Source organism: Prorops nasuta, unplaced genomic scaffold (assembly GCF_024137725.1).
Source record: "Prorops nasuta isolate Cenicafe-Biocafe unplaced genomic scaffold, Cenicafe_Pnas_1.2 PNAS00002, whole genome shotgun sequence".
Taxonomy (NCBI): domain Eukaryota; kingdom Metazoa; phylum Arthropoda; class Insecta; order Hymenoptera; family Bethylidae; genus Prorops; species Prorops nasuta.
The window spans coordinates 6432873-6446347 of record NW_027116799.1 but is presented as its reverse complement, the minus strand read 5'-3'; the positions used below and the strand labels follow the sequence as shown (position 1 = coordinate 6446347).

The following is a 13475-nucleotide window of genomic DNA, read 5'->3' as shown; positions in this document are numbered from 1 at the left end:
GTTATGTCGCCTGCCGCGCTGCTATCTCGCCGCCATTATCATACTACGAACTTTTATCCGCGTTCTCTGCTCTGCGCCGGCGCGTCAGTCCTCAAGCCTCGTTTGTTCAAAATGCACTTTTTCCACAGCAGTCAACACAGTAGCCGTCCCTTTCGTTTCAAAAGACTCCGAATTCCTTTACGCTACGTACACTTTTACTTCAGATATGGTTCTCCTTATATTTTTTTTAAATCCACATTTGTTTTCATGAAATCTTTTATTTATTTGATTACAAGACTGATGGTCAATTTAAAAAAATTAGACTTAAAATAATCGTATAATCTGCAATTGGTATAGCATAGATCGTAGCACTATTCTTATTCTAATAGCCTGAAATATGAAAATTATATTTAAGAAATACTCTATATGTACAAAACAGAAATATAATTGATTAATAATTATCTTCCAGCATCATGAACTGTTGAAGTGTATACATATATACAATTAACGTTAAAACTTTAATAATGTATGTAAGCTCGCTGCTATTCAAAGATTCAGTTGGAAGAATTTGATTGATTCTCTAATTCATTCCGCTGCACTACTTTTAAAGCGGAAAATTGCTGACCTAGGATTTTCATGATTTCTGCATGCTTGACATTTCTTTCTTTTTTCACAGTACTATAATGCTCTTTAACATAAAGAGCAAACTTTGACGGCCCTCTTGTACCGGGTGTTTTCAATTCTACTCTTCCTGACTTAGTTGTCCGATTTATTAATAATTCAAATTTTCCATAACAAATGCCGCATCTTTTTCTCTCCGTATCCAATGATTTGGAATGTCGACCAATACTAAAAAAATATTTTTAGCTTAACATATATGTAAACAGGTATTTAATATTGCACATATCTATTGAAAAACATACCTGTATCCACAGCCTGTACATTTATAAGTAAACTTTGTCTTGATTTTATAGTCGTGGCATACTTTTATACGAGGAAGTTCTGGAAATACTTCCATAGCTTTGGTAGCCCTAGAAAAATGCAATTAGTATAAAACAAGTAGAACAGATAATAAAAAATCATTAAAATAGGATCTTACCAAGATCTCCAAAGAGGTCCGTGATTATCGTTAGTTCCATTTAATAGCCAAACCGCAGCGTGACACATTTCGTGTATTAAAGTATCTCTTAATCTATCTGACGTATCTATAACCTAAATAAGAATTTTTTTCAATATTTTAGACATTAAAAACCTTATATAATTATTGTTTAAAACATTACCTTTGTAGACAAAACTATTCTTGACGACCTTATAATCCCGCTTAAGGTTTTAACGATTTTTTTATTGTAACAGAATCCTGCTGTTCCTGTCATACGAACACTCCACTCCATTGGGAGATCGGACGGTAATTTTTTGTCAAAAACTTTTTCATTAAACAGCTTAAATAAATATTTACAAAGCTCCTCTCTAGTTTTCTTAAAATCAATCCTAAATCTTTTAGCATCTGGATGAGCTTTTTCGATAGGCACATTATTAGACAAGGATTCTAAAAATGTTTTAGGTTTATTTAAATCATAGTTGTTTATATCCCTATTTTTTGATTTGACAGTTTTCGGAGTGATATACGTCTTAGCTTGTCCCGTGTTTATTTTCTCTTTATTGTCAGTTTCTTTCCGGGGAATAATATCCCCTGGGTCATATTCACTAGTGGTTGAGCTAGTCTCATCCTCGTCAAAGCTTAATCTTCGTCCATGTATACAGTTTTTGTCGTATACACGAACTCTTTCATTGTCAGAATCACTGTCAGAGTCGCAGATTGCAAGTACTCTGCAATGCAAATATCAAAATCATTTCTTCTTATTGGAAAAATAAAAATAATTCATAATACCATACCTTCTAACTGAATTCGGTAATGCTCTAGGAGTATTTTTCTCCGGGCTTCGTCTACCTTTTATGTCTGTTAAAGCAGTGTGATAAATACTTGTCGTCTCTTCGCCGCTTAACGTATCGTCATTGATAAAACTATCTTTTCTTCTATGATTACTTATGTCAGTACGTTTTGTAGAATTTAATTGTGGCTTCAAACCCTTTGCAACTAAAAAAAATCACAATAATATAAGAATAATGAAATCATACTATTTTCTTAACAGAATAATACATACAATTCGAAAATGTATCAGATTCCAAATCTGAAATACATGTCTTTGATCTTGTACATTTTTTTTCAGTTTGAACTGCTCTATCAATTGTACGAACAGGTAATTTTTTCTTTTCTGAGAATATTAAGTTAGCCTTTTCTCTCCAAACATTACCATATAATTTATCTAAAATGTCTGTATATTCTTTAACATCAACATTAGTTGGTGAATTTTGAGTCAGAGAAGATTGATTGGTTGGATTTCCCTTAGCAGAAGTATCCGTATGACTCTTAATTCCTGAACTAGCTGGTGGAGGTGCATGGTAACTAGTCAAATTCTTTTTCTTTCCTGAACTAGTAATTTTCTTAGGAGTAGAAAGATTGATTTTCTTACTTCTTTCTGGAAACCTATCAATTGTTTGACAAGGTGTCTTATATTTAAAAAATTTGTTTCTATTATTAGGTGTTTCATAGTCCTTTTCTAGTCTTTCTAAGCTACTATTGCCACTTCCACTGTTTTTCTGACTCGGAGGTATATAACTTATAGAATCATCACTACAAGATCCTACAGAATTATTATCCAGCCATTTACAAATTTGTTTTTTTTTTCTCTCAGACAAATTACATTTTGGAGTTTCAAGCAATTCCTTATTGGTATCTTTTATAATTTTACTTTTGTAATTTAATAACTCTTCTTTGGAAGTTTCATCAATATTTAGTTCTGATTCAGAACTTGTCTCATTAATGATTCTATTAAATTTTTTTATTTTTCTAACAAATGCAGAATCGTCTGTGATAGCTGGATGAACAGACAGTTCATCTTCATTGGTAACTTTCAGTGAGGCTACATTGTTAAATTTATCACATTCTGGACTAGAATCACTAATTATTATAGCTTCTTTGCTTTGCCTATAATGATATGTATTTGTAATAAAATTATCAACTCTATCATTTTCCATAGAATCATCGGAAAGCTTTAATACAACATCTTGGGATGTAGGCACATCAATGTCTTCACTGATGTTATGGTCAGAATTTAAACAATACTGTACATCTATAAAATAATAGATATTAATATTTTTCTCAAAAAAAGAAATGATAAAATATTACTTGATTTACCTCTTAAAGATCTGCTTTTCCAATAATCAATTTTTGATTCTAAATCCATACTGTGATCATTCATGGTTCTAATGTAGAAATAGTTTGAACAGTAACTATTGAGTACTGAGTTTGAGTAGTTTGACTTTCAACTTTATATCTGTGGGGAAACAAAAAAAAAATACATATATACCTCAGTGAATGCAAAATATGTAAACATAGCATTGTCACAACACAAAATAGTTATATTAGTTTACGATTTTTGCTTGTAACAGAGTTTTAAGGTATCTACAGCTATTTACCTTTAACTTTTGCATAACATCTTTTAAAGCTTAATTCATTAAGAAGAAAAAATTTGCAAAATAAGTTTAAACTATTCAAACCATTTTTGTTTACGATTTCAACTTAAATGTTTGAATTAAAACCGTTGAAGCATTAAAAAAATATATATATAGAGGGAGGACAACATTGAAATTTCTTAAGGATTGAAGCAAAAATCACACGATGTCGTTAGCGTCGCATCCGTCGCATCGCATCATAAAGCGCGCGCTAAAAACAACAACGCATTCAACGCAACCAACGCAACCAGCAAGCATTGCGACCGGACTGTCCGGAACTTTGGAACACCGAAAGTTCTTCTATGTCAGTATTTGATTCGTGGTGTTGTGTGTAAAGATGGTAAAGAGAGTGTAGTCGTAGTGTGTTGTGCTATGTGACCAGTTCATTTCATTAAGCATGGGCAGCAATGGGCAGTACTTGTGGTGTGTTGGGAAGCCCAGTTGAAGCCCAAGTCGTGATAAACTGAAGCCTAAATGTGTAATTACGAAAAAAACAACGCTTAAAAAAGTAATGAATCCCGGCAGTGACGAAGTGCAATGTGCAGAATTAATAAAGAAATTTTCGTGAGCAAAATGTGCAGGACAAGCGTTTCATCCAAGTCCTAGGAGATGGCTTCGGAAAATCTTTCAATCATCCTGGCAGTTTGCTTTCTTAGCGGTAGCATTGCTACTTGCAATGGTGAGTCGAAAACTTCAATAAGAAGCCTTATGATGAAGAATAGTACTTAATTTTGTATCACTCCAATAGGTTTCATAATTTATGTACCGCCATAAACAGTCGGCTTCTTACATGTTTTTAAATCGTTTATCTCAACGCATGTTGATTCTCCCTACTACTTTTATTTGTGCAATAAAGATTTACTTCGTTTCCTTAATTTTTTTTTCTTTACAAAAATAAGAATACAATCAATTACATATTATAAACATACTATTCTCTAATATAGCTACTGTCATAAAATTTCTTACTGTCATTGCATTATTGATATACATTATTTACAAGACCCTATCAATTTGTTGGTTCGTCAATGCGAAAACGGATTGTTAACTTCTCAACAAACGTATAACAAAGCATTTCTATATCCACTGAGAGCTGGTGCAGGGTTTTACAAGGAAAAAAATTATGCATAATTCTGTGCTTCGCTACCGTAGGCAGCATAAACTAAACCTCAGGAATGTAGATCCTTCTTTCGCTACCTTCCCGAATGCCCAGTCTGCTTGCTGGGTCTACTCTACTCCACTGCCTGCTTGTTTGCTTGCTAGCTGGCTTTCTTCTTTTCCTGCGGTTTTTCTTCTCCCTTCACTCTCACTCTCTCTTTCTTTGCCTCCATTCAATCGCAACCTCGTAAACAGAACATTGCCAGTTTACCAAGAAATACAACATAAGATTGCAAGAAATCAAAAGACAGCTAGCTTTGATATATTCTAAACTAACGGATCGAACATTTGCCTGTATGCAAAAATAACATTTAGCTTGATAAGTCTCGTTAGATGGTTTTACCAAAAATAAACACGCTCTTGGATAAGTAAGTTTTCCTTTGTGGAGCTGGAATAATTTTAAGGACTGAAACCAAATTTATGTCAGGATTTGAAATGAAAAAGGACTAAAATGTAAGTGGAAGAGTGGTGAGAAGAGAGAAGGGGGGAGGGGTTGCGTGCGTCGGCCATGCAGATATACGAAATAGGCCTGGGAGGATGCTGGATGGTTCGAGCGTTCGGGCTAACGTACGCTAACAAGACACTGGCACAAGAAAGTGTAGGAGAGGAGAGCGTATACGAGAATATAAGAGGGAGTCAAAGAAACATGGTTAGAGGTACATGGTTGTAAAGATCACGTCGGAGGGTCCAATAAGGGGAGGGGGAAGATGGTGTGTGGAGGTCACCGGTTCTTTGAGAGGGGGAAGGGGGCCTTCGCTTGCTTTGCCGTTCTAACAACCTCAGGCTGCCCTAGTGTTGTTGTGCTGTACCCAACCAATAGCCTTTCTATCTAAGTGTGAGTAATCGGGATCCACTACCGAACCCACTGCGTTTCTCTTCTCCCATCTATTCTTACTAATGCAACAAATTCGATTCCACAGTCGCAACTAAAAATCCCCCAGTGTTTACATGCCGAAGAAAGAAATGATAAAACAAAACAATGAAATTCCAAGTAATGCAAATGCGTTTTCAACGTCGATTAGTGAAGAGGAGGGCCTTTGTTGACGAATCTCTAATTAGACGAGGTGTACACTATTCTAAGCACGTTAAAACATTTCCAAGAGACTCGAAGCAGCATCTCAACTAGCTACGTTCAAAAGAAAAGACCAGTGCAAAGCTGGTATCTCACTTACTAGCATCTTCAATTGTTTTGGGAGTCCTTATAGTATTCTCCGTAGTTCTTCTGTTCTATGCTATTTTTAGCAATAATTCTCTTTATTTTGCAAGAATGAAGAATTTAAAAAATGAGCTGTAGCTAATTTCATACCAAAAATCACAGCATTTCCTAAAAAAAACTACTGTTCTGAACGCACCTCGAATTGTTGTACAGTTTTAGGTTATTTTTAAAATTAATTCTATCGGGCTTGAGTTTAGAAATTGGCTTTTAAGAATTTACCGCCAAAAGTTCATTCTTTAAATTAAAAGTAGCATTTCCCATTTTCCAGAGTTCGAAGAATTACTAAAAAATACCAGTCGATAATATTCTACGCTCCAAAGATAACTCCACGAAGTTACGGTTGGGTCGATCAAGCCTTATTAAATATATTTGTAGGAAATATAAGGATAATCAAAAAATGTTCACGATATATTTACTTAAAGTTAGTATTTATTTTAAGGACTGTCTTCATCAAAGTATTACAAAAAGCAACTATGTATCTTGAACTGTCTGTCTGCGCACTTGTCTCGTCCTCCTTGTTAGTAAACTAGGATCCTACATATTTAATATTTATTTTTCTTTATGTAATTAAAGAAATCAATTAAATATTTTTTACACAATTAGTAACTAATCGATTCCACTAGAACTACTTTCAAAACATCGAATACTATCGTCTAATATTTTTTATCAACAGCCCTACTGCGAAAAGTGTAAAATGTTAAACTCTTAAATTCAAACATCAACATTTGTTGCTTCTTATTTCTTTATTTTTATTTTCGAGTTCAAATACGACAAAATTATCACTAAAATTACCATCAAACTATATCCCTATTTAACATATTATCATGATTCCCAAAGAAATTAGAAACTATTACCTGATGTTTCAACAAAACCCTCGTGAAAAACACTAGAGTACCCTTAAATTGGTAAAAGATTACACAAACAGCATAACTATTAAGAAAAAAAAAATAATTACTTTCCTCAATAAATACACTATGTCTTTGTTCGAATACAGGATCACCATTATTATTATTCGCCACGAACAAGGACATCCGTGTGGCGAACGTGTCCAGATCCAGCAAAATCGTGACGATCGTCAGGGAGCTGGAAGTGAACGCAGCTTTGGATTTCTACTACGAGCGAGGTTTAGTTTGCTGGTCAGACAACAACAACGAGACGATCCTGTGCATGCAGTCGAATGGCAGTTACACTGGCAAAACGATGACCATCGTCAATTCCAGTCTGATGTCGGCCGATGGTTTGGCCTGCGACTGGTACACCGGGAAAATCTACTGGACCGATGGAGAAAAGAATAGAATAGAGGTGATAAGCATCGATGGCCTCTATAGAAAAGTTCTTTTCTGGACGGACATTTACCAACCACGAGCTATAGCCTTGGTGCCCATGAGGAGTTATCTCTTTTGGACCGATTGGGGAGACGTTCCAAAAATCGAAAGAGCGTCAATGAACGGTGACCCTAAAACGAGAGTGGTCATCGTGTCGGATGACATATTCTGGCCCAATGGTCTCACCGTAGATTACGACAAGGAGCTGGTGTACTGGTCTGATGGACGTCTCAAGTTTATCGCTGTTATGGATTACAATGGTAAGAACAGACGTCGAGTTATCAATCAAGGTCTCGAGTATCCCTTTGCCATCACATTTTTCGAGCACCGACTTTATTGGACGGACTGGAATACTTGGGGAATTCATTATCACGACGTCAGGCAGACCCAAGTACCAGCACGGCCTAAAGAACTCTATCACGGAATGTATATACCAGGAGATATCGAAGTTTGGGATGCTAGAAGGCAGCCATTGGGCGATCATCCATGTAAAAGGTTCAATGGTAACTGTTCGCATCTTTGTTTACTGAGCACTGAACCGCCAGGTTATACCTGTGCCTGTCCCACAGGTGTTAAACTTATCGATAATTTTACCTGTGCCGATGGTCCCACGGAGCTCCTGCTGATCGCTCAGAGAAACGAAATATGCAGGTTGTCCTTGGACTCACCGGATTACACGCATTTTGTTTTACCTTTGACTGGAATCAAATATGCGATTGCTATTGACTTTGATCCGATAGATGGGATGCTATATTGGACTGATGAATCGGTTCATGTGATTAGAAGAGCTTACCTGGATGGATCTGGTCAGGAGGATATTTTTACGACTGAGATTCATAGTCCTGATGGAATTGCTGTTGATTGGGCTGCTAGGAATCTTTACTGGACTGATACTGGGACTGATAGAATTGAAGTTGCTAGGCTGAATGGCACTCACAGAAGAGTGCTGGTTAACGAGGATTTGATCGAGCCCAGAGCTATTGCTCTGGCACCAGACCTTGGTTGGATGTTCTGGTCAGACTGGAACGAAAAGAAGCCAAAGATTGAAAGGAGCAATTTGGATGGTACCGTTCGAGTGGTGTTAATTACAAAGGATATTATTTGGCCTAATGGAATAGCTTTGGATACTGAGAAGAGGAAGCTTTATTGGTGCGACGCTAAGACAGATAAAATTGAAGTTTGTAATATGGATGGAACGGATCGGAGAGAGGTCATCACTGACAATCTTCCTCATCTTTTTGGTCTTAGCTTATTAGGTGATTATTTGTACTGGACTGATTGGCAGAGGCGCAGCATTGACAGAGCTCATAAGTTGACTGGTGGTGAACGTGAAGTTATCATTGATCAGCTACCAAACGTCATGGGACTGAAGGCTGTTCGTCTTGGGAAGTATAACAGCTCTACTCCCTGTGCTAGGAATAATGGTGGATGCAGTCAATTGTGTCTCAACAGACATGAAAATAAATACGTATGTGCTTGCCAGATAGACTACGAGCTTGTCAGCGATAATAAAACGTGCGTGGTACCAGAGGCTTTTCTACTTTTTGCCAGGAAGGATCGTATTGGTCGGGCTAGTATAGAACATCATAATCATGATAATATTATTCCTGTTACTGGTATAAAAGATGCGAGGTAAGGATCTCTTAAATTATGTGTTATATACAAAATGTTCTTACTTGTTAATTTTATTAATAAAAATTAATTTTTAGCGCCTTGGACTTTGATATTGGTAGCAAACGAATTTATTGGACGGATAACAACGTGAAAGCTATTACACGTGCATTCATGAATGGTTCTGCTGTGGAGAAAATAGTTGATCTTGGTTTGGAGAATCCAGGTGGACTGGCTATTGATTGGATCGCTCACAATTTATATTGGAGCGATACGGGAATTCGTAGGATAGAAATGGTCAGACTGGAAGGATGCAGCAGAAGAGTGCTTGTTTGGCAAAACCTTATCGAGCCTACGTGCTTGGCCCTTGACCCGGAAAGAGGGTAATTATCAATTGTGAAATAGAAATATTTATAGATTTTTATCAACCATTTAATAATTTTATTAGGCATATATATTGGACTGAATGGGGAAATCGTGGAAGTATTGAAAGAGCCGGTTTGGATGGATATCAACGTCAAGTGATTTTATCGTCTGTCGGTAAAGCCAATGGTCTAACGATAGATCATACTGCAAGAAAATTATACTGGGCAGATCTTTTTACTCCTGCTATTGATAGCTATGATTTACAAATGAAGAAGAAAGTGACGATCATATCTCAGGGGATAGTTTATCCATTCAGTATCACGCAATACAAAGATTATATTTACTGGACAGATTGGAATACTGGCGAAGTAGAGCGAGCGAATAAAACTACTGGCTCTGATAGGATAAAAATTCACAATAAACTGAAGGAAGTTACAGATTTATTAGTCTGTCATCAGTCGAGACAATCCGGTTGGAATCCATGCGCCAATAATAACGGAGAGTGCAGTCATCTCTGCATTGCGCTACCTGGTGAGGATGGTGGCCGATCTACTTCACACAAATGTGCCTGTCCGACTCATTACAATCTAGCACCAGATAATAAAACTTGCATAGCGCCAAGTCATTTTATGATTTATAGCTTGCGAAATGCAATGGGTCGAATATTACCAGATATTGATGACTGTCCAGACACGGTATTGAGAATACAAGGATTGAAAAATGTTCGCTCCATAGAATTCGACCCAATAACTCAACATATTTATTGGATTGATGGAAGGAATTTATCAATTAAAAAGGCTCTGGAAAATAAAACTCACGCCGATGTAGTGATACCCGCTGGACACGGGCACCCATTTGATTTGGCGCTTGATCCACTTGGCAGATTATTATTCTGGTCGTGCTCAACAAACAATGTAATTAATGTGACCAGATTGGATAATATGTCCATTTTAGGAGTAGTCGTCAAAGAAGATGGCGAAAAACCAAGAAACATAGCTATTCATTCAGAGCGAAGATTATTGTTTTGGATAGATGCTGGAATCAAGATGAGAGTTATGATGAGTAAAATGGATGGGAAGGATAGAACTACTATTGCCTCCAATTTAGAACAACCGACAAGTTTAACAGTTGACACAGTGTCGAACGTAGTCTATTGGGCGCATAGTAAAGTTATCGAATTCTCAAGTTTCAATGGAAGTAATCGAAAAATTTTAGTTTCCACTGAGCATGGATCTGTAGCTCATCTGTCAATCCTTTTCGACTATCTTTACTGGTTTGATCGAGAAACCTCGAGTATAGAGAGGGTTGATAAAATCACTGGTAGTTACAGAAAAACATTAATGAATCGTTCTCTCACTGATTTAATTACCGTCAGAACACCTGATGACAGCGTGATGGAGTCCCACGTTTGTAGTCCACTCCACAATTTTGGCGGATGTTCGCATTTCTGCATAGGAACAACTTCCTCTGTTTGCTCGTGCTCAAAGGATTTGGTTTTGTCCGAGGATGAGCATACTTGTAGAACTGCTCCAGCTTGTGGTGATGACCGCTTTACCTGTACACCTAGCAAAGGACTGCAAAAAAACTGTATTCCTGCATCTTGGAAATGTGACGATCAAATAGATTGCCCAGATGGGAGCGACGAACTAGGATGTCCCGCTTGTACACGGGATCAGTTTAAGTGTCAAAGTGGCCATTGTATTGGTAATGAAAATTTTCATACATACTCATACACTTGACTTTGAAGAATCAACGACTAATCTTTTGATTATTTTTACAGAAATGTCTTGGGTTTGCGATGGCACGCCACAGTGTCATGATGGCTTCGACGAAGCTAATTGCTGCCAGCCGGGTGAATTTCAATGCATTAGGAGCGAAGTTTGCATCTCCCGTACAAATCTCTGTGATGGCTGGGAAGACTGTGCGGATGGAAGTGACGAAACTGCTCCAGTCTGTGCGTCAGCTAATAATCATCGACAGGATTCTGGGCCAAGCTCGGAGACGGGCAAGAGCACTTACATAGTAGCAGTGCTAGTTGGGTTAGCCATTATAATTATCATAGCTTTAGGTTTTTACTATTGTCGAAGAAAACTGGCCAATAACGAGGAACTACCTGATATACTTCATGATTCCGCCGGTGATCCTTTGTCCCCGAGACCTGGCAGGTTAGCAAAACCAATGATTACACAAAAGAACGGCAGAAAGGATCTGAAAGCTGGAATGGAGGCTATGAGAATGTCAATGCTGAACGGTAGCAGTATTGGATCCAGTTATGACCGCAGTCATATAACAGGTAGCTTCGTATTCTATTTCATTTTTTTAACTTATATATCTTTGTCATATAAATTTGTACAATATAAAAATTTAAGAAAATATAACAATAAGAATTTTTATATTAAAACAATTCAAATGAAACATTTAGGTGCGTCAAGTTCAACGCGGGGAAGTTCGGCTGGTGGATATCCCCAAGAGACTTTAAATCCTCCGCCTAGTCCAGCAACAACAGCAAATTCGACGAGATGCTCAAGTAGCAATGCTTCTCGTTACAAGCCATACAGACATTACAGGAGTATAAATCAACCCCCACCACCAACTCCTTGTAGCACAGATGTATGTGACGAGTCTGACAGTAACTATCCTGTCCGCTATCGTTATGAAACTGAGCCCTTTCCTCCACCACCAACGCCCAGGTCTATCTATCACAGTGATGCAGCTATTAGCTGTCCTCCTTCTCCAAGTTCGCGATCTTCTACTTATTTCAGTCCTTTACCACCACCACCATCACCGGTACCATAAACTTATTGATATTAATACTGCCTTAAACAATCAATCACTGAAAAACCTGAATAAATAATAAAAGGTAAGGATTTATATAAGGTTTTTAGTTAACTTATGCTACACTAATATTTTCAAACCAAATGAATTATTTCAAAGATAAAATTAAATTTTTTTTATTTAGCCACTAAAAAATTGTTATGGATTAAGAGCCCTTCAATTTGAGACACTCTACTGGTAGAACTATTTGATGACCTACTTTTATTAGTTAGACATCGTTTGGGCAATTCATAGACTAATTGGAATTCGAAAGCAAGAATTTTTACTCAAAGGTTAGATTAAAAAATTGCCTAAAAATTTTTATCTTAAAATCATTAGCTCCATATGGATCTATAGATTGGTATTTTATAACTGACATTTTATATAACATTTAAATGCAAACAGTTGTCTTGTGTAAAACTGATTTAATCGTGTAAAAAAGCTCACACCACTGTGCCTATTTTATATTTATAGTTTAATTTTACTTCAGATTGTGGAAATTTTAAAAAAATTTTAATAATGTAAATATTAGGCTAATGTACAAACGATAGGAGAAATATTTTTAATAGAGCGAATTCCCCATTCGTACTCTTGTAAAATATGTACATCATACTTTAATTTAAATCAAAATTAACATTATTTCCTTTCTCTTCATTCTGTTACTTGTGATATAAAGTATATCATAACATTATTATATATAATCGTTATCGCTATTAAACGTATGTATATTTTATGTTCCTTAATTGAAGCGGCATTTAACCAAAGGCTGCATCAAATATTTCATTAATCGTTTTTATATGATCTCTGTTTATAATTATGTCGTCTTATTGGATCATTTGTTCGATACATTAGAGCAAATACTTGCGCAAAAAATTTTGGAGCTAACTGCATGTATAGATTTTTTAAATCTTTTAGACTAATTGTAACTATTAATAATTTTTAGAAACTTATGGAACAAATTATGTTTAAGCTTTTTGTCTATTGATAATATGAGAATTAATATTAATTAAACATCGCGCTACAAAATGTTATATCGTTATTCCTTTATGGATATATAAATTCACGTTAAAGTTGCTATGCAAAATAATTAAATCAAAATTTTATACATCAGCTGTGAATAAATTGTACTGTTTTTAAAATTATATGACATGGTAATGACAGAAATGCATACAACATGATTAGCTGCGTAATAATTAAAAACAACTGTGCCATAAATTTATAGTTCAATGTTAATAATAGACAACAATATTAAAACTTGTCAAGTTTTGTACAAATAGGCAAATTGTATAAATATTTTTATCTCACACTGCCAATGTGAACTGCCTTGAATGAGGAAACTAGCAAATTTTTTTTTTAGCCTTGAAGACTGAAATTAATGTCTATATTTTTTTTACAATTGCATCAATGTAATCATTCATATGTAACATATTTGTAAA

General features: G+C 36.0%; 2 protein-coding genes across 5 annotated transcripts; one reads left to right on the top strand and one right to left on the bottom strand.

The window, feature by feature from the left end:
- Positions 1 to 248: 248 nt before the first annotated feature.
- On the bottom strand, positions 249 to 3625 carry LOC136779866 (germ cell nuclear acidic-1 protein-like). 3 transcript variants are annotated; one of them, XM_066737777.1, is made up of 9 exons: positions 3517 to 3625; positions 3236 to 3374; positions 2142 to 3170; positions 1873 to 2074; positions 1260 to 1806; positions 1079 to 1191; positions 903 to 1010; positions 605 to 828; positions 249 to 369 (listed from the first exon to the last, which is right to left on the bottom strand). In XM_066737777.1, the coding sequence occupies exons 2-9, from the start codon at positions 3297 to 3299 to the stop codon at positions 362 to 364; spliced, it is 2295 nt and encodes a 764-aa protein (XP_066593874.1). In that variant the 5' UTR covers positions 3300 to 3374; positions 3517 to 3625; the 3' UTR covers positions 249 to 361. The 3 variants fall into 3 exon arrangements, with proteins under 3 accessions (XP_066593874.1, XP_066593866.1, XP_066593883.1); XM_066737786.1 differs by having other exon boundaries at positions 296 to 361; XM_066737769.1 differs by having other exon boundaries at positions 260 to 828.
- A 196-nt stretch (positions 3626 to 3821) lies between these two features.
- arr (low-density lipoprotein receptor-related protein 6) lies at positions 3822 to 12317 on the top strand. Of its 2 annotated transcripts, XM_066737725.1 has the most exons (8): positions 3822 to 4231; positions 6918 to 8880; positions 8958 to 9242; positions 9308 to 10929; positions 11006 to 11179; positions 11294 to 11518; positions 11648 to 12085; positions 12185 to 12317. In XM_066737725.1, exons 1-7 carry the CDS (start codon positions 4162 to 4164, stop codon positions 12019 to 12021), a joined length of 4713 nt encoding a protein of 1570 aa, XP_066593822.1. In that variant the 5' UTR covers positions 3822 to 4161; the 3' UTR covers positions 12022 to 12085; positions 12185 to 12317. The 2 variants fall into 2 exon arrangements, with proteins under 2 accessions (XP_066593822.1, XP_066593813.1); XM_066737716.1 differs by having other exon boundaries at positions 11006 to 11518.
- The last annotated feature ends 1158 nt before the right edge of the window (positions 12318 to 13475 follow it).

Excerpts from the sequence above, each read along its gene's own strand:
- arr (XM_066737716.1), top strand. The coding sequence starts at position 4,162 with ATGGCTTCGGAAAATCTTTCAATCATCCTGGCAGTTTGCTTTCTTAGC. Across the intron at positions 8,881-8,957 it reads ACTGGTATAAAAGATGCGAG|CGCCTTGGACTTTGATATTG; the intron begins GTAAGGATCTCT and ends ATTAATTTTTAG. Across the intron at positions 9,243-9,307 it reads GCCCTTGACCCGGAAAGAGG|GCATATATATTGGACTGAAT; the intron begins GTAATTATCAAT and ends TAATTTTATTAG.
- LOC136779866 (XM_066737769.1), bottom strand. The coding sequence starts at position 3,299 with ATGAATGATCACAGTATGGATTTAGAATCAAAAATTGATTATTGGAAA. Across the intron at positions 1,192-1,259 it reads GAATAGTTTTGTCTACAAAG|GTTATAGATACGTCAGATAG; the intron begins GTAATGTTTTAA and ends ATTCTTATTTAG. Across the intron at positions 829-902 it reads TGTACAGGCTGTGGATACAG|TATTGGTCGACATTCCAAAT; the intron begins GTATGTTTTTCA and ends ATATTTTTTTAG.